Raw genomic sequence first — 21,225 nt, forward strand, 5'->3', positions numbered from 1 at the left:
TAGTCCTCAAAGACATTTAATACTTTAGTTTTTGTTATTAAGGATATGTATATATTGTCTTATAGAAATTTGAGATACATATTGGAAATTAAAAAAAAAAAAAGCATTGAAGCTAGAGAGATGACTCAGCAGTTAAGAGCACTGCCCACTCTTCCAGAAGTCCTGAGTTCAATTCCCAGCAACCACATGGTTGCTCATGACTATCTATAGTGTGATCTGATGCCCTCTTCTGGCATGCAGGTGTACATGCAGATAGAGCACTTATATACATAAAATAAGTAAATCTTTTTTTTAAAGTGTCAATTTTTTTTAAACATTTGTATGAGTGTTGTGTATGCAAGTATGTTTGTGAACCATATATGTGCCTGCTGCCCTTGGAATTCAGAAGAATTCCCGGAACTGGAGTTACTGGCAGTTCTGAACTGTCATGTTGGTAGGAAGTAGCTATTGAACCTGGGTCCTGTGGAAGAGTAGTCAGTGCTTCTAATAGCTGAGCCATCTCCAGTCCATGTATATTAATTTTTGAGATAATTATTATATAACTTGGAGGAGAGTGGCAACCTGATTTTTGTATTTAACATTTGAGCTACCATGGCCAGTGAAGCTGCATGCACTTCTGGCCAATGTGTAATTAGTGTTTATGAAGTGCTCAGCTGGCACAGTAGAATAAGCCTTATAGTTGCTAACCGTTGATTTGGAGGATATAGCTGAATTGGTAGAGTGCTTGCCTAGCATGCACTTAAGCATGGGCTTAAACCCCTGTACCACATAAAATCTGCACAGAGGGTGAACCTTAGCACTCAAGAGGCCAAGGTAGAAAGATCAGAAGTTCAAAGTCATCTTTGGCTCTGTAGTAAGTTTGAGGTTAGGCTGGGCTCTGTGAGATACTGTCTCAAAAGAAAACAAACAATAAAGCCCTAAATACTTAACTTTTTTCGTTTTTATAGCCTGTCTACATAGAGATTTCCAGACTAATTAGTACTACATAGTAAGACCCTGTCTCAGAAAATAATCGATACAATAATAATGATGATGATGAAAAATATGATTTGAAAAACAAGAGAAGACTGTAAAGTTGCAAATTTTGGAGACTTTCTGGAAAACAAGTTGTTTTCCATATGTAAGACATCTCCATAATAGGAGAACAGATGATAAAATTAAGGCTAAATTTAGAGCTAAGAAAAAGAAACTAGCTCAAAATTGATTTATGATAGGTTTTTTTCATGAGAAAAGTTATAGAATACTGTAATTTTAAGAAATTCTATCCCCCCCAGAGGAATTTTTGGAAATTTTTGTCTCTCAAGATTCTGTGAGTAAGCCTCTTGGCACTATGTTTTAATATTTTTAGGAACAGGTTTCTTCAGTTCGATTCAGCAAACCCTCAAAAGCAAAATAAACATTTAAAAAAATTACAAAAACAATACATGCCTATTAAAAATTTTAAGAAATGTAATATATAACCTTTTCTCTGTGGCCTGGGTTATTGAGGCAGTAGACTGTGATACTAGTGCATCCCTCTTGCTGTTTGCATTTAATAGCATTACTTTCCTTTTAATCTCATGCATATAAAATCATGACTGTTTTCCCAGATAGTCTCATCATGTAGTATTTTTGTTTTAAAAAGAGCATTATTATTAACTCTGCATGTGTGTGGACGCCTGTGTGCCTGAAGGTGCACATGAGCCATAGTATGTGTGAGTCAATTCTTTCCTTCCACCCTGTGGGTCCTGTGGATTGAACTAAGGTCATCAGGCTTTGCATGGCAAGGACCTTCCTTTCCCATCAGTGTCAGCACAGTCTTTTTTTTAATGTACAGTTTATTAATATTCAAAACACTGATTTACACAAAGTCTGGGTCACTCCAGACAGGATGGAGGTGTTAAGAATTGATTCTGAAATTGGTGGTATCTGTTTATTTTTATTTTATGTGTATGGGTGCTTTGCTTTTATGTCTTTGCCTCTTGCCTGCCTAGTACCCTTGAAGGGCAGAAGAAAGCATTGAGTCCCCTGGTACTAGGGTAACAGATGCTTGTGAGCCATCATGTGGGTGCTGGGAATCCAACCCTTGTCCTCTGGAAGAGCAGCCACTGCTGTAACTACTGAGCCATTTCTCCATCCCTGCCAGCACATACTCATTAGCTAACAGAACTCATCTAAATTTAATTTGGTTCTTTCCAGAGAGGCCTGAATTTTTTTTTTTTTTTTTTTTTTTTAAGAAACAGACAGACCCTTTCCGAATTACAATTGTTGCAGGCACTAGCTGATTGCTGAGATGCCTGGTTTTCTCCTTCATAGAGCTCTTGGGACTTGTTGTCTGAACCACCAGCTTAATTTTAATTTCATAGCTGCTTCTTTCTTTTTGATGTGTAAGTCCTGAGACACTTCTGAGGTCAGTCTTCCCTAGCTGTTCTTCTGTTCCCAGTAAAGTTTTTCTCTCTTGTTTTGAGGTTGACATACTTGCTTGCATCTTCAAATTCTTTCCCAGATATCACCTTTTCCATTGCCTTAAGTACCTGTTTCTCCCAAGGTAGCCTTCTTTCAGAACTTGGAGCTTCTGCTCTCTGTGTGTGTTTAGGGTCCTTTCAATGTAGGGTCCTTTTAATTTCAGTGCCCATGATATCTTTCTCTTAGAATTTCTACTCAGTCTGGTATACTTCTTACTACTATCACTTGTTGACATCTTTCTTGTCAGTATCTTAATTGTTTGAAGATGTAGGCATCTGGCTCACAGGTTTTCCACAAGTGATTAGCATTGTTCCTTTGTGTGAACTTAGTGTTTACGTGGACAGGTACTTAGGACCCTGGCTTTCATCTCCTAATTCCATCATCCCTCACTCTGGTCTTTCTTGTCACTTAATTTACTCACTGATTATATGGAAATGTCCTGGATCTCACCATTATCTGAAATCTACTTTGCTGTTCAGATCATAAAACATTACACTCCCAGTCCTGCTCTAAGCTTCTTTATTATTTTACTACCTTATTTTTTTTTTTTTTTAGATTTTTGAGGTGTAAGGCTCTAAACTCTTGTAACTGCTCCCTTCACTAGTATGTAAGAGTGCAGTGTCCATCAATTCAGGTCTCTTGCTACAACCCTAAGTTTTCTTGAACCATTGAATATCCACTATATGCATCTGGAACAATCAATCAATTTGTCTCTGATCTACACAAAAGGTATTTGTTGATTAGTGATGGAGGGCAGACAGACAACTAATTGGATTAGTAACACTGCACACTTCTGGACTCCAGCCTCTGAGAGCTGTTAAGACTGTAGTAGGCTTAGGGTAATTCTTTCCTTCTGAGGAGCTTTCATTCTTTCAATTTAGAAACAAAGTCTCTTCCACAGGTGGTGTTCCTGTTTCCTGGAAAATAGAAGTCATCAATAGAAGATTCCCTTAAATTTCCTGTCACCTGACCCACCAGTTTATCGTTTTAGTACCATTCATTCTTCCTTTCCTTCTGTTTCCTTCCTGTTCAGGGCATCATCAGGAAGATTCCTCAACTGCTTTGTATTGTTTCTTCTTCGTTCTTGCTGATAAACTCTGATTGACTTTAATGTCTTTCCTAATTCTTCTAATTTTGTTAATGATATTCAGATGTCTCACAGAAACAAAATAAGTAACCAAACTGCCCTTAGGAAAAGAAACCTCAATAGCTGTTAAAGCTTGTATCTCTTGGATCTGCTTATTTCTAGGACTTGCTTGATGGTTTATGTTTGATGACTTCTGTTTTAGCCACCTGCTTGCTTGTGTTGCTACCGTAGACTGAGATGCATTTACTGCTGGCATCTCTTCTTGGTTCACTACAGTCTCTCAGAGGTTAGATTACAGTCATATTCCTTTCCCTCTGCTTGCCAGTCTGCTATGATTTGGTCTCAGATTCGGTGATGATTTCCTCTATCGCTTCTCCTGGGTCAAGCCAGAAACAACTCCCTATCTTCACTGCAACCTTTGTTATGTTTCTCTGCAAATTATTCACATAATAATTCAATAATGTGCCAATTTGATCCCCACAAAGGATGAGAAGAGTGGCATTGTTTTCCACATCTTTTAGGAAAGGTGTTTTCTTTTGGTGCACCCATGCAAATCTCTAAGAAATTGGGCACTGGAGACCCAAGAAAGGGCAACACTCTGTGTTAGATCTCCTTTCTTATCACATCCAGTGTACTGTGTATCTCACACATGGTTGTTTTGTTTTGTCTCTAGAATTTTAACTTATTTCTGTACCCTATTTGACTTACCTTATATTCTATTTCTGCTGGATATTCTCAGTGTTTCTTGAACTTTAAAAAAATGTATTGTGGTCAGATAAACATGACAGAATTTTCCACCTGTGCCACTTTAAATGTGCAATTCAGTGGCACTACATACATTCATAGTATTGTGCACTATCAGCATGATCTATTTTTAAAACTTCATTACGTAAAATAGAAATACCTATTGAGCAACAACTCCCTATCTTCACTGCAACCTTTGCTATACTTCTCTGCAAATTATTCACATGGAGTCATTCAGTATTTGCCTTTGTGTCTAGTTTACTTCAAGACCCATCTATTTGCATTACTCTTTGTATTCTATAGATCTTGTGCATTTACGGAATATAGTTATATATTTAATGTTTTGATCATTATGTTATCTTGGTTTGCAGTCACATCCATTTCATACTATTCTGCTCAGTGTGTATTGAATTTTCCCACTCTTTGGCTTATAAGTAATGTTTTCTGGGTTGACTGAATGCTGCTAATTTCAACAACGATTTGTTATAAGGACCCTTGGGAAGAAAAATGAGTATTTACAGCTTGCATTTTTCTTAACTTACTAGATTTTATGGTATGTAAATGGCAGATATTAGACCTTACTTTACACATGTAAATATGATACATGTAAATATGATATGTGAAACATTGGAAATTATAATGTGTTGGTTCCCACAAGTGTAATTTCCAGTATATGTAATTTTAAACCATTAATAATAATATTTTAGTGCATTTAGCAAGTAATATGTTTGAGTGAATAATGGTAACAGGAAAGACAGTACATGCAGAGTTGGACTTGTTTTCTTTATAGGACATGTAGAAAATACATAAACTACTCACAGTTACTGTAAGGAGAGATCAAAGGAAAGACATTCACAATTGTGAAATGCAAAGACTTTTATGGCCATTTTGTTGATGTATGTCATAATGCTTTATTCATTCAACAATATACCCCTTTTCCTACATACTAATTTGTCAATTAACCATCACAATCAAGATAGGCAATGCTGCTGGGCGTGGTGGCGCATGCCTTTAATCCCAGCACTCGGGAGGCTGAGGCAGGCAGATTTCCGAGTTCAGGGCCAGCCTGGTTTACAAAGTGAGTTCCAGGACAGCCAGGGCATCAGATCTCATTACAGATGTTGTGAGCCATCATGTGGTTGCTGGGATTTGAACTCAGGACCTCTGGAAGAGCAGTCAGTGCTCTTAACCGCTGAGCCATCTCTCCAGCCCCAAAACTGTAGTATAAAAGCATATTATTTTTGTGTATATTTCATTTTGCATATTTTTTCAATTCATCTGTATTTGTCAAAACTTGCGCAGGGAATGAAAAGTAAGTTAAGCATTTTATCAATTCTGGCAGAAGACCGAAGTCAGACATAAGTGACATCATTAACCTTGGACACAGTAGTAGCCAAAGCTACATGTGATGTTTCCCAGCGTGTTCAAAGAATAGTGTAGATCAGTGCATTGTGTTAGATAGAATTGAACTTGGAGTTGCGCTATTTGTAACAGTACATGAAATAAGAGAATCAGCTCTGCACTACTGTTCTTGCTTCATTTGCTTTTATAAGGAAACTAGGTTTTGTCCTATAAAACGTGAAACTTATGGCTCAGTATCTGATCTTTTTTTGTACATTTTTAAAAAAAATTCTTATATCTGTGTGTTTGTCTATATCTGTCTATGGTGTGTGTGTGTAACATACACATGCACCTTCTGAGGTTAGAAGGGGTTATGGAATCCCCTGGAGCTGGAGTTACAGGAGGTTCTGAAACTGCCAGAAATGTATGCTGGGAATTGAAATTAGGTCCTCTGCAAGAGCAGCAAGATCTATTAACTACTGAGCCATCTCTCTAGCCTCTTTTATACATATTCTGTGAAATCTTAAAAAGAAAAAAAAAATAGTGTACTTGGAAGGCCAGTTGTGGTGGTTTTAATCTCAGTATTTTTACTCTCTCTATAGGCAGAACGAGATAAGTCTCTGAGGTTGAGTTCAGTGTTCTACATAGCAAGTTCCAAGCCAGCCAAGGCTAATAGTAAGACTCTATCTCAAAAAACAAGTATACACAAAAAACAAAAACAAAAAACCAAAACAGCAGCAGCAACAACAACAGAACAATACATTTTTGGCTAGAGAGATGGTTCAGTGATTAAGAGCCCTTTTCAGATCCTAGCACCAGTGTCAGGAAGCGCCAACCCACATCTCACTTCTTTTTTAGGGGCTCTGATGTCCTCTTCTGGCCTTTATAGGTACCTCCTGTACAGGTGCCATGTATTCACACACACAGCACACAGTTATAAACAAGGAAATAAAGATAAATCTTAGAAAGCTCTGTTTAACAGATTTTAAGGACACAACATTGAGATCAAGTTTGTTGATGATTGTGACTTGTCTTATATGGCTCCTTTTGTCTGCCTGTGTCTTTGATCAGGAAAGGTTTATTACCTTTGCCCATTGGGCTTTAGTGTTTTCTTTTGTTTACTTGTTTGCTTGTCTTTGCTTCTATCAGTTCTTTATATATTTAGCAGCTGTATTAGGCGTCTTCAAATGTAGAGTCATTATATTGTGACATTTTCTTTTATCTATTTCTTTAAAGTCTGTTTGATGTTCTTATTTCAATTGGTTATTTTTTCTATTCATAGCAAATGTGATTATTGGGATGTAAATTTACCACATTAGATTTTTTTAAAAGTTGGTGTTCTCCCCCACTCCCCGTGTGTGTGTGTGTGTGTGTGTGTGTGTGTGTGTGTGTGTGTGTCTGTCTGTCTGTCTGTCTGTCTGTCTTTCTCTCCTTATTGCACTTGGGATTAATTATTTATAATAATCTTATCCCTTCCATCACTCTCTTGCTTATTATACATCTTTTGCCTTTTATTTTATTGGCTTCTCTAGACTTGTTATTTTGGTTTTCAAATTCCTATACTTTTTTTTTAAGATTTATTTATTTATTATATGTAAGTATACACTGTTACTGTCTTCAGACACTCCAGAAGAGGGTGTCAGATCTCATTACGGATGGTTGTGAGCCATCATGTGGTTGCTGGGAATTGAACTCAGGATCTTCGGAAGAGCAGTGCTCTTAACCACTGAGCCATAACTGCAGCCTATTCCTATACTTTTAAAAATATAAAGCTTTTATATTTTTAAAAAGTTGTTTTGGTTTGGTGTTGTTGCCCCTGTTTTATTGTGCTGCTGCTGCCTAAGCTGACCTTGAATTTATGGACTAAATGGATCCTCCTGTCTTAGATTCTTGGGTAACTGCATCTACGTGTGTACCACCTTACCTGGCTTATGGTTTTTTTTCTGTTGTGAATCTGAGAGTTATGCAAAGGAAGATTAGCGTTATCACATGGCAGATCATGAGAAATAAACATTTGTGAAATGAAATGCTACTGATTTGAACACTTTTTTGTATAGAAGCTGTAGCATTTTCAGATTTTTTGGTGCCCCTTCCCCTTAAATACAGACTATTCAATTACAATACTAAAATTAATTGAAACCATTGTAGATGTTTTGATTTTTAACTTTGGCAGTCTTTCAAAGAAATATAATGAAATACTAAATCCTTAGTTTTACTTATCTCTTGGTTCACACCACTTTCATTCCAGAGCGAATTTTGTGTCATTATGTTTTCTTGAAGACTCTCTACCTGAATGTACTTGTAGTTTTAAATCAAGTCTGTTGTAATTAATTTTTGTTGATTTTATTTTTTTCAGTGCTGGGAATTGGACTCAGGGATTAATAAATGCCAGTCAAGCCATAGAGCTGCATTCCCAGTGCTAATCATTTGGTTTTTTTTGTTTTTTTTTGGTTTTTTTTTTTTTGTGGATAGTTTTTTAGCCCAATTTAGCCTTAAAATGCTCTATGTAGCTTAGACTGGCCTTGAATCCTCTTGCCTCTATTTCTAGTATTACAAGCATGTACCACTATACTCTGTTTCCTTTTTAAAATGTTATTTTTATGTAAGATCTCATTAATTTTTTCTCAGCCTCCTAGTTGCTGGAATTATAGGTATGCACTACTATGCCTAGCCATATTTGGTGTTTTAATACTGAATGTTCATGTGATGCTGTTATTTTCTTGCTGTGTTAGCTGGCTCCAATATTAACTTGCAGATGGGAGTAGCAAACGCTTATTAAGTCCCTTAGAGCAAGGACATTAGAATATTCACTTATGCTGTAGACTGTGGTTGAAATGATATACCAGATCTGTCAGTGGATTTAGTTTACCTGTTCAATATTTCATTGCATTTATTGGAAAGTGAACCTATTTTGTGATTGTGTGTTAATTTTTTTTATATCCCAAGAATATGAGTTTCTGTTTATTCCTTCTAACCCCAACTTAGCTGTAGGATTATGTATTGAAGTAGTAGCAGTGACCAAAACGTCAACATTCCTTTCCTGCCACTTTATAATTTTAGTAGCCATATGATAGTAGTTAGGTGACGTAGTATTCTAAGGTAAGAGGAAAGAAGAAAAAGTTAAGAAACACAGTGTTTAAACTTTAGACAGTAAAATCTTGAAAAACAGAGATCTGGCTGGGAGAGCTAACCATGCTAATACATTGTGAACCCTCTGGAGGGAGATGGCTTGTTTAAACCCTGAGCTGAGAAAATGCCTGGCATAATCCACTTTAAAGGTCTTTCCTAACAATTAGGAACAACTTTTATATACACTTTACACAGAGACCCCATTCAAATATTGTCCAAGTAATTGTGATTGAAAATGATCATGATCTTGAATCATGTACTTCATCGGATTTCCATGGCCCTTTGTCTCCTTCCATCTGGAACAACTCTGAGAAGCCTTTCCTTTGAGTTTCCTGCTCTACGGAGTTTTGAAGATTACAAGTCATTATTTCTGAAATTTGGATTTGTCAAGTATTTCCTGGTAGTTAGATCCTGGTGGTATTTTGGCTGATACCACAGACATGATGGTGTGCTCTCAAATCTTTTTGGTGGGCATATGAACATTGGTGATGTTAGCACTGGTCATTTATTTAAAAATAATCTCTCCTGTTTCTAGTTTTCCTTTTTCATAATTAATAAGTATGTTGTAAGCCGTCATGGGTTAATGTTGTGAGCTACCCTGTGGATTCTGGGAACAGAAAACCTTTGTCTTCTGCAAGAACCATACATGCTCTTAAATACTGAGCCATCTCTCCAGCCCCTAGTATTTTGTGAGGAGGGACTTAGTATTTGAAACCATGTTTCTATTTTTATCCACTAGTTTTAGAATCTGTTGAAATTTTTCCAAATTAATTTTGACTTTGCTGTTATCAGATAGTTTTCTAATTCAATTATTTCTTGTACATTTATTAGTAAGATTTTATTAGGGGAGTACTCTTCTTTACTATCATAACCACACTTCTGCAGCACATAGAGTAAGACTAGAATACCTGCCACTGCTTATTTGGTAATCAGGTTCCAAATTTGCTACTAGAGACCATTCCACAATAGCCTTTATGCCTCCTTTGAATGTCACCTCCAGTCATTATGCATAGAAGAGGGGGCAGGAAGATTGTTAAAAACCAGAATACTAGGAAGTTTGCTGTGAAACAGTCTTCCCTAGAAATGATTGCATAAATAAGACTGGAGTATCAATGGGTATGTTAACATGGAAGGGAGAAAATATTGTGGGATTCTACCCCTAAGCAAGAACTACAGGCAACTAATGACTGCTGGCAGAAGAATTAGCCTCTCGAGGGCATGAGTGCCCTTTTTGTTGTTCAGTGCAAAGTGGTCAGCCCTGAAATCATATACAATACAATAAAAATAGACTCAACAAGTTGTATTTGTGTGTGTGTGTGTGAGACATACTCACATAGCAATAATAAAGAAAAGAGGCTATGAACCTAAAAGAAAGTATGTGTGAGAGAGTAGAGGTTTGAAGGGGATAGCTTGGGAGTGGCAAGAGGGAAGAAAGTGATGTCATTTTATTTCAATTAAAAACATTTTAAAAAATGACTCAAATAATTTTAAAGCCTCCAAAAGTTTGCAGAAACAGTAAAGAATGGTCTTATGTCTTCATTCAGATTCTATTAATTTTATATAACTATTGAATTTTAAAAGTAGGACTATGATACAATGCATCTGAGTTGATAATGCCATTTTATGACCGCTATACTTTTCTTTTTGGTATAAGGTACCATGAGATCAAATTCTAATTTTCTTGCTCCAGCCTTAGAATCAGCCTTTTCCCTAAGGACTTTGTCCTTGTTGGAAGTGATGTTTCAAAGGAGTGCTGAGTGGGCTCATGCTTTTGGAGTGTCTTTATTCCTAGACCCTTTAAATCAGTGGTTCTCAACTTCCTCAGGCTGTGACCTTTTGATACAGTTCCTCAGGTTGTGGTGACCCCCAACCAAAAACCAAAGTGAAGAAAGATTTTCTAGAAGTACATAGAAAAAGACTGTTCACATATGAGAACAGATTTGGTCATTGGATGAATGCTATGTAGGTCATTGATGAGTTTGAACTGTTTTATTTTAGTAGGTAGTGGTATGAAAACTCATTGGATTGAGATCTAAAGTTAATGGGAGTACCAAAGCTAAAGCAATGCCATAAATATTTCTTTCAAAGAATTTTCTTGTGAAGATATAGGGGAAAAATGGAATGATAGCTGTGTGGGAAGTGGTTTCTAGAACCTTTGTTTTCCTACAGTAAAGGAACAATATATTTTAATATTAATGGAAGAGAGGGACAAGAGAGAGAACGAATATATGGATGAATGTGAATGAGAATTGAATAGAGAAAAATTTGGGTAATTGTAGATTAAAAGATTATTATGTTCTGTATTTAATGCTGGAAATTGATACAGCGGCAGTTATTCCTTAACTGGCTTTTCCCCAAATAACCACACTGAGACCTTTTAATATTTCAAAGTCTTTGTCTTTACCTGGGCAGACTCTAAAGTAGCTCATTTAAGTTAACCCAGCTACCTAGCTATACCTTCCAGGCCTGTGATCACGTCCGTTTTCTCCCTGGTGTTTCTCCTGGTAAAAATTCTTCACCTTTCTTCTCAGGGTTCCTTTTTCTCTCCCAGGAAGTCCTACCTTCCACTTCCTGCCCAGCTTATCTGGGCATCAGAATTTTATTAAAGCCAATCAAAGGTGAGTAATGACAAACACAATTTCATACAGTATACTGCAACAGGTAATAAAGGCTATATCAGTTTTCCAGAACAGTATGATTGAGAGACCAGCTAGGCCATAAGTAGAAGGGTGTGATTATGATGATTGGCTCTGGAGGTTAAGTTATGTGGACAGTATGGGAAGGAAGAAGATGAAATAGAGTGGGAAAAGTGACTCTGGATTGAAGGTTGTTGTATCAAAGGAATATTGGAATTGAGGCATTAGAGCAGTGGGTTTTTAACATACTCAATGTTATGACCCTTTAATACAGTTCCTCATGTTGTGATCACTGCTCCCAACCATAAGATTGTTTTCATTGCAATTTCATAACTGTAATTTTCTACTGTTATGAATCACTATGTAAATATCTGATAAGCAGCATATCTGATATATACCCTTGTGAAAAGGTCTTTTGATATTCCTGACCCCAGAGGGATTGTGACCCACAGGTTGAGAACCATGTTGTGTTAAAGTAAGCTGGAAAGATGTTGCTTAAGACAAAGTATTTAAAATTGAAATTATGGAGGTGTTTCAGTTATTGTTGCTGTTACCTCAGGAATGAGTGTTTAATTATGATAAGATTAGTCTTGGAGTGACAGTGCACAAAGAGCCAAGACATTTATAGAGACTGAGATTAGTGAGCCCAGTGGGTAACAGTGAGTCACTGGTGATCTGATGCAAAGCTGGGTTCTCAGGAAAGGCGGAGGAAGAATAGTTATACAGTTGTCCTGGTGAACAAGGAGAAACACCACATGTAGGGCCCATCATGCAAAAACAGTTGTAGAATAAGGTAAGTCGTGCCATCAAAGGAGAGCAGGGCTTCAGCTGGATAATGAATGTGAAAGAAAGGTCATTTTAAAAGTTCAGAAGTTAGGTAAAGAGTTTAAAAATTAGTAGGCAATATGAAAGATAACCATGATAAAATACATGTGTATTACATTATGTCACACTTGTTTAAATGTTGTTACCAAGAGTGAAATGTTTCTGAAAACTGTTACATTAAATTTTACCTTCTGGGACTGTAGTTTTATGATGGAGCACTTTAGCTTGCAGTGGCCCTAGGTTTGATCCCTAGCAGCTACACAGAAATATAATCAAACCTCTCATTTCCTGTGTCTCATCAGATCATTTTGTACACTCTATGAAATATACATATCCAATTTTTGGGTCTGTTGCCCATCTGGTGGGTGCCTGGAAATAAAATTTTGCTATAGTATGACTTACAGAAATTATTTTCAAACTTAAAGGATCGTTCAGAGACTAAATGCCTAGTTATATATTTATTTTGTTGCTTTCCCCTTTTGATTGAAAGAAAGATTATGGCAATTTGTGGGTTCCAGTTAAAGAAAAATCCAGGTTCAATATCTTTTGAATTTTTTTTCTAATGAGTTGCTAATGTGTACTTGGTTGATGCCAGGAATAAAGGAATAGTATACAGAGAAGTATCGTCAAAAACTGTCCCATACACATTTTAACATATACCTACATAGAGCATTCATTTCATAGGCAGGGAAAATAATAACTTTTCTGTCACTGAAATTGATTTCCTGGTTTTCAGTTTTGATTATGTACAACAGATAGACCACATATTTAAAAATAAAAAATGTTAACAACAAAAGCTGAGCATGGCAGCACATATCTTTAGACCCAGCATTAGAAGAAGCAGAGACAGGTAGATCTCTGTGAAATCAAGGCCAGCCAGATCTACAAAATGAGACCCAGTCTTTACAAATAGAAAAACCACAGCAAAACCCCAATATTCGTTCCTAAAATAAACATCTTTATATTTATATATATCATCTTTTAGAAATATCCTATACAATGGTGAATACTTAGAAAGTTCTAGATTTTAACAAGTCTGATCAACTAACTTGCTTGCTTGAGCATGTTTTCAGTTCCCCTGGGAGTCACAAATGCTTTTGATCCATTGGTCCAGTGTACAGAGAGTTCTAATCATTTTTCCTCTTTGGTGGTTCATCATCAGAGCTGCTCTCAGTACTTGCTGCTGCTGCTGCTAGAGGAGCTAGGGTCTGAGTCTCTTCTTGGTCTTTCTCTATGTTGGTCTCTTGATGCTTTGCTGCAAAATAATATATTTTCTTTTTCTTTTTCTTTTAAAGCTTTCTTCAGCTCTGCTGTTCTTGAAGGCTTGTATAGCGATTTTCTTTACCCTTTGCATTCATAAGTCCAATGTCCAAATTCCAAGCATTTCTAACATCTTACATATTGCTTATTGGCTTCAGCTTGCCTCCGAGCTTTGAGCAGATGCATGGGAGTCACCATCTTGGAGCCTTATATTGCTTTCTAATAGTGGGATTTTTTCCCTTTCCAAATAAAACATGAGCTACCAAATGTAAAGTAGAACAGAAAAGTATGAATTAGATGTAGAACAGAGAAGTAGGAATTAGATTCCTCTTAATCATACTTACTAATCCATAACACTTACTCATTTTTTTTCAGTAGGGAAGTACACATGTACGGGGGATAATATGCAGACATTTAAAGAGGTTTTGTTTTTTTGTTTTTTTCCCTTCCTCTCAAAGTGTTTACTTTAAAAAAAAATAGCTGTCTCTTGTGAGGCTATGCCGGTGCCTGGCAAACACAGAAGTGGATGCTCACAGTCAGCTATTGGATGGATCACAGGGCCCCCAATGGAGGAGCTAGAGAAAGTACCCAAGGAGCTAAAGGGGTCTGCAACCCTAGAGGTGGAACAACAATATGAACTAACCAGTACCCCCAGAGCTCGTACCTCTAGCTGCATATGTAGCAGAAGATGGCCTAGTTGGCCATCATTGGGAACAGAGGCCCCTTGGTCTTGCAAACTTTATACGCCTCAGTACAGGGGAAGGCCAGGGCCAAGAAGTGGGAGTGGGTTGGTAGGGTAGTGGGGGGCGGGAGGGTATGGGGGACTTTTGGGATAGCATTTGAAATGTAAATGAAGAAAATACCTAATTAAAAATAATACTTCTGTTCTGAAAAAAAAAATTCTTGAAGACCAGTAGGTGAAGGCATTTGCTGTCAAGTCTGGCTATTTGAGTTTAGTCCTTGAGACCCATGTAGAACGAACTGACTCCTGCAAATTGTCTTCCTACTTATACACATGTAGTATATACAGTATATACTACATGTGCCCCTTCCATAGACCCCTCCCCCCAAAAAAGTATGTTAAAACAAAGAAAAAGAGAAAAACAAAATTTCTTGCTGTCTCACTGTAGCCTCCTCCTGGGTAAAGGTGAGGGTATGCTTTGCTTCTGAAGCTTCTATGGAGAAGATTTTGGGAGCTGGAAAGATGACTTAGTGGTGAAGGGAGGTAAGAATGTTTACTGCTTTTCCAGATGACCTAAGTTCAGTTGACAGCACCCATCTCAAGAGGTTCAAACTACCTTAATTCCACCTCCAGGGGATCTGCCATTCTCGTCTAACTTCTGGGGACACTTGGATTCAAGTGCATCACACCTACATGTAGCCACATTTATACATACAATTTAAAATAATGAAAATAAATCTTTCAAAAGAAAGGTTGCTTTTGCTTTTTTATTAAAATGAGGCAGGCCTTTGAATCTGCATATTTACACACAAAGAAGCAGAAAAGACAAAAAAGAACATGTTTTAGAACAGCCACTGCCTGCAGCTCTGTTCCATGAGGATTCCCCATGACTGTTGTATGGGTGACAGAAAGCTGCCTGTTTCCTGTATTCCATTTTTCAGTGTGGGGTGGTTTGTTTGTTTTAATGAAAATTAAATTAAAAAGTAATTCAGAGCTGGAGAGATGGCTCATTGGTTAAGAGCACATACTGGTTTTGTAGAGGACCCAAGTTTGGTTCCAGCATCCACTGGATCAGGCAACTCATCATCACCTGTAACTCCAGGTTCAGGGGATCTGACAAGCCTAGGGTACTGTGCTCATATGCACAAGCCCACATGAATTTAAAATAAGTACACAGAATTTAAAACAAAAAATTTAAAGTGACTTTTCCCCAGATAATATATGCTTAGTAAATTTAAATTGCTAATGTCTGTAGATACAGATTTTTATACTTTTGTGTGCATGTGGACTTGTTTAAGCAATTCATTGCTTAGATTTGATGTTTGGTTGGAAAATTGAGTGTTAGTTTTTAAGAGTAATGTGATATTCAAGTATTTCAGTGACTTAAAAAAAAGATTTTTATTTTATTTTTTTTATGTATGTGTTTCTGCTACTTGTGCAGGTACACACAAAGTCCAGAAAAGGGTGTTGGCTCTTTGGGAGCTGGAATTATAGGCTATTGTGAGCTGCCTAACGTGGGTGCGGGGAACTGAAGTTAGAATCTTTGGGAGAGCAATAAAGGAATTAATGACTAAGCCATCTCTTCAGCTCCCTTCAGTAACTTTTTATATAAGACAGAAAAAGAAGGGATTTTTTTTTTTTTTTAATTAAAGACAAGCCGGGCAGTGGTGGCGCACGCCTTTATTCTCAGCACTTGAGAGGCAGAGGCAGGAGAATTTCTGAGTTTGAGGCCAGCCTGGTTTACAGAGTGAGTTCCAGGACAGTCAGGGCTACACAGAGAAACCCTGTCTCAAAAAACAAAACAAATAAGTAAGTAAATAAATAAATAAAGACAAGGTCTTAATGGCTTAGCCCTGGCTGGCATAGAACTTATTATATGGACCAGGCTGGCTTTGAACTTTTCAGAAATTTGCCTGTATTAAATGTGTGAATCTCCATATCCAGCAGAAAATGAAAAGTCTTAATTTCTGTTGTAGTTTGGGTTTTATTGCTGTGAAGAGACACATGGCAACTCTTATACTGGAAAACATTTAATTGGGACCAGCTTACAGTTTCAGAGGTTTAGTCCATTATCATCATGGCAGGAAGCATGGGAGTGTGCAGGCAGACATTGTGCTGGAGGAGCCAACTTTGTGTCACATTGATGTCAAAACAAGCTCCCACAGTGACACACTTCCTCCAACAAAGCCACACCAAATAGTGCCACTCCTTAGGGCCATGCATTAAAACACATGAGTCTGTGGGGACCATACCTATTCAAACCAGCACTACAACTTTAATGATTTGTCATATTTTGTGTTTGGGATTTAATTCCATCTCGGAGTCCCTAGCAGGTCAGCTGTCCATTTTCCCTTACTGATTAATGCATAGTGACTGTGAGAGATATTTGTTTCACCCAGAAGACATTCAGACAGATAGTGTATATGTTTTCTTATAGTTTATAATGGGGAACTACTTAAATGTCTTTTTTGATGTTTTGTTTTGTTCTATGGAGAGTTTGGAATATATATTCTTTGAATCTTGAGTAAGAAAATATATTTTGTTCATAGAGGAAAAGATAACTTATAAACAAAAGAAATCAAGTAATATAATAATTTGACTAATTTTACTCCCAAAACTTCTGAACTACATTGTGACTATTTTTTTTGTTGTTGTTGTTTGTTTTTTGTTTTTCGAGACAGGGTTTCTCTGTGTAGCCCTGGCTGTCCTGGAACTCACTCTGTAGACCAGGCTGGCCTCGAAATCAGAAATCCACCTGCCTCTTTGCCTCTCAAGTGCTGGGATTAAAGGTGTGCCCCACCACCGCCCGGCACATTGTGACTATTTTAATTAATATCTTTCCCTATTTAATGTTTTAGAAGAAAAATACTTAAAATATTAATATTAATTACTTGAAGTTGTATTGAGCCCAATACCAACCATTCGCTTTTTAGCCTAGTAGAACTGGGAAATTGTTTTAATTTCTGAGCTTAATCTTCACAATTGTGTGTGTGTGGGGGTAATAGCATCTACTTGCACAGTCTGCTAGGAAAATTAAATGGGGTGATGTTATATTTAAGTGTCTGGCAGTTCTGATACCAGGCACTAGGTAAATACTAGCCATTGTGTTGCTGTTACCACTGTTACAGCCTTAGAGCCTTGACTGGGTCAGTAATAAGTCCTCACACACTTTCTTAACATGAAAATGTGCTAGAGTTGATGACTTCTATTACAACTCACTGCTATACAGTTAATATGTTGTATCACTCAGCCTCTCACAAGAGCTGGGCCAGAGCCCCACACTTCACACAAAATTTAAGGAGGTATCCAAACTTCTATAGTAGTTTAGCATTTTTAATATAATATGAAAACTGAATATAAAATCCTACGAGAAGCCAGGTATCCATGCATACCTTTCATCTCAGTACTCAGGAGGCAGAGGTAGGGCCAAGCTCTGGTTGTCAGCACTTAAGCTGCTGAGCCATCCCAGCAGTACCGATATCTTTTAATTCATGCTTATTTTTTGTGTTCCTTGGCAAATCTTGACATCTTCAGGGACACAACTTTAAAAGACAAAAAAAAAAAAAAAAAAAAAAAAAAACACTAGGCAATAAACCTCTTGTTGAAGATGGGATAAAGTTATTAGTCTGTTGAATAGTTGGACATAAAATTCTTCCAGTACCTACAAAACAGTACAGTTATAAATAGCTTTTGTTCAGCTCTTCATGATAAATGACAGCAGGTCAGTTAACATGACTTAGAGTTTTTTCTTTTTCCAACAATATAAACCTAGCTCACCCTCTTAAATCATCTGCATTTATTCCAGGATATCTACTCACATCTGAAGATTTGGAGTTAGAACCTCAGATGAGAGAAAACATTCAGTGTTTGTCTTCCTGGGTCTGAGTTATCATATTCTTATGATCATTTCTAGTTCTATGTGTTTACCTGGAGAAGGCACCTCCTTCCCTTTCTTCCATATACACTAAGCACAAATTTAATGATTGTTAAATGAGTGAAAACTTATGTTTCATTTATTTTTCTTTATTTTGCCTTGTACACACTGCCAGCATCTCAGCTAATATTCTCAAGTTAGGGAAGTTTTTCAAGCTGTTGGGTATGGAGAGTCTCTGCAATATACTACTATGAATTGGTATTTATTCAGTAGGAACAGCATATATGATATTTAAAGACTTTTGAACTATACAAACTTGCTTTTTACTCTTTTTTTTTTTTTTTTTTAAACAGGATGGCTTAAATTCCTTGGTCCTTGATTTGGATTTTCCTGCTTTGAGGAAAAATAAAAATATAGATAATTTCTTAAATAGATGTAAGTATGTTTATTTTTACTATTCTTGTCTGGACATATAACTGTGCTTTAAATGAAATGTGTTTGGTTAATTTTTTGGTACTTAAATCTATTAACTTGTTAACCTATGTCCTAGCCACTGTCCTATTGTTAAGAGAAACCATGACCAAGAAAATTCTTCTAAGGAAAGCATTTACCTAGGGACTTGATTCTAGTTTCAGAGGTTTAGTTCCATTACCATGGCAGGGAGCATGATGACACACATGATACTGGAGTAGCGGCTGAGAACTACATCATGATCCACAGGCCACAAGGACACTGTGCTTGGCATGGGCTTTTGAGACCCAAAGCCCAACCCCAGAGACATACTTCCTCCAACAAGGTCACTCCTCCTAATTTTTTTAAATAGTGCCACTCCTTGGTGACTAAACATTTGAATATATGAGCCTATGGGGGCCAATTTTAATTCATACTCCCACAAGCTATTAACTTACTAAACTCACTTTTATTTATTTGCCGTTTGTTTCCCTTTAAAATAGTATTTTGTGGCTTGTAATGCCTGCCTTTAATCCCAGCACTTGGGAGTCAGGTAGAGGAACTGATTTGGAGGCCAGTGGTAGTTCTACAGAGCTCTACAGAGCTAGTTCTAGGATAGCTACGGCTACACAGAGAAACCCTGTTTCAGAAAAAAAAAATTGTAATTTCAAAGTAATTTTTCTGAACTAATTTAGAATATGTAAAGTAGATACAATTTAAGATTATGTATGAATTGGTAAGACTATAACTCTTGATCTAAGCGAAAATTTAAGTTAATATTGTAACTATGACTTTGCTTTTATTTATCCAGAAGACTTTAGTAAGCTTTGTTTCAATAATTGCATATATTTAGACTTCTTAAGGAAATATGGTCTGGTGCCAGTTAGCACCATGTATATGGTTATCCTTAATGTTTCTCAGCATTATGTTGGAATAAGTAGGTTCTGAAAAAAATATTCTCAAAACGAGTTGGGCATAGTGACTAGTGCTTGTATGTAGCAATTTAGGAGGCTAAGGTGGGAAGTTTAAGGCTGTCCTGGGCTACAAAACAAGGTAGTCTCAAAAAAAGAAAATAATGTTAATCCCAGGGGCCTAGAGAGATGGCTCAGCTGTTAAGAACACATACTGTTCTTGCAGAGAACCTGAATTCAGTTCTCAGCACCTAAGTCAGGCAGGCTCATAGCACCTGTTACTAACTCCTAGGGATCTGATACCTCCTACTTTCTGAGGCACTGTACTCACACAGACAAACCCATACTGATAACTACATAATACACAAGTTAAAAATGTTTTAAATGTCTAATAAAGGGGAAAGAAAGTTTGAGAATGATTGATGCATCTTCTTTATCCTCCCCACCTGAGTCCTTTATTTTGGAGTTGCCAACCCTAGGGTATTTCTCTATTTAATAGTTACTATAGTAGTTGATATATTTGAAATATGTGATTGCCACCGTTTAAAGAAGTGGGTTAAGGATCATTGCTAAATTTGGAATAGTAAGTGATTTCATTCCTTTCTCTTTGGCGATAATGTCTAGCAATAAGACCTAGAGACAGTCTTTGTATTTAGTCTCCTGGTCCTGGGTGACATGCCTCGCTTTGTGATTGCTTTCTGTCATTATAAAGCACATCAGGATTGCCTGGGTCATTGATGTCACTTGCACACACTGAACTGAGAAGTGGAATAGCTTTAGTACTGCTTTTTGGTACTTAGTGATGTGCCAGCAAATTCTAGAGCTTTAGTTCTTACTGCAAAGGTAGCATACATTTTAGAGTTTTGTTTACTTTAGTGCTGGGGATTGAACCTAGGACCTTACAGTGTTAAGCAAGCAATCTGTCACTGAGTTACACCCCATCCCCACATTTTAAAGTTTTAAAATAGAATCCTTTAAAGACTAACAGAATCAGCTGAAAATTAGTTCTAGTATTTAGAAATAAAAAAAAATGCTTACAAATATAGTGACTCCTTTTGAAAGTTCCTTATCTATGATATTGATAAAGTATGGTAATCTTTTTATTGTAGATGAGAAAATTGTGAAAAAAATCAGAGGTTTACAGATGAAAGCGGAAGACTATGATGTTGTAAAAGTTATTGGAAGAGGTGCTTTTGGTGAAGTTCAGTTGGTAAGAAAGGATTTGTTTGGTTTTTACTTTTTTTTTTTTTTTTTAAAACATCATAGCAGCTGAATAGTTCTAAAATCCATTCTCAGCCATTGAGGAATTGGCTTTCTGTCTTTGATCAAGTCATTCCATCTCTGAGAGCCTCAGTAGTTTCTATCTTTAAAAGGGTACAGCCTGTCACTAACACTATTTATTCCAACTCTAAAACATAGTGATTTAGAATAATGCCAGTTTGGTTTTACATGCGATCTGCTTAGAAGTTAACACTATGCTATATTATACTATAATTAATTATAATTATACTATAATATAATACTGTGGTATAAAACTATATGAGAGCTATATTTTCATATACTGGTCAGACTGAAGCTGGTCTTGACGGTGAATGCCTTTAATCTGAGCATTCAGGAGGCTGAGGCAGGCCAATCTCTGATTTCAAGACCAACCTGGCATACAGTTCTAGGCCAGTCAGAACTATGTAGTGAGGCCCTGTTTTAAAAACAACAAAAGTGGTCATATTGAAAGCATTCTATTTAACAAGCTGTTACATACATGTGTGTGTGTATGTGTGTGTGTGTATGTAACACATATCGTATACACACATGTAACACACATACATGTCATGTATGTACAC

General features: G+C 36.8%; 1 protein-coding gene across 1 annotated transcript in view; it reads left to right on the forward strand.

The window, feature by feature from the left end:
* The window catches only part of Rock2 (Rho associated coiled-coil containing protein kinase 2), a 94,692-nt gene that overhangs the window by 12,738 nt on the left and 60,729 nt on the right, over positions 1-21,225 (forward strand). The window contains exons 2-3 of the mRNA XM_085830210.1: positions 18,377-18,458; positions 20,494-20,594. Coding sequence (XP_085686336.1) covers positions 18,377-18,458; positions 20,494-20,594 — 183 coding nt within the window. The remainder of the gene's footprint in view (positions 1-18,376; positions 18,459-20,493; positions 20,595-21,225) is intronic.

The sequence above is a fragment of the Mus caroli genome, unplaced genomic scaffold (genome assembly GCF_978045245.1).
Source record: "Mus caroli unplaced genomic scaffold, Mus_caroli_1 scaffold_14, whole genome shotgun sequence".
Taxonomy (NCBI): Eukaryota; Metazoa; Chordata; class Mammalia; order Rodentia; family Muridae; genus Mus; species Mus caroli.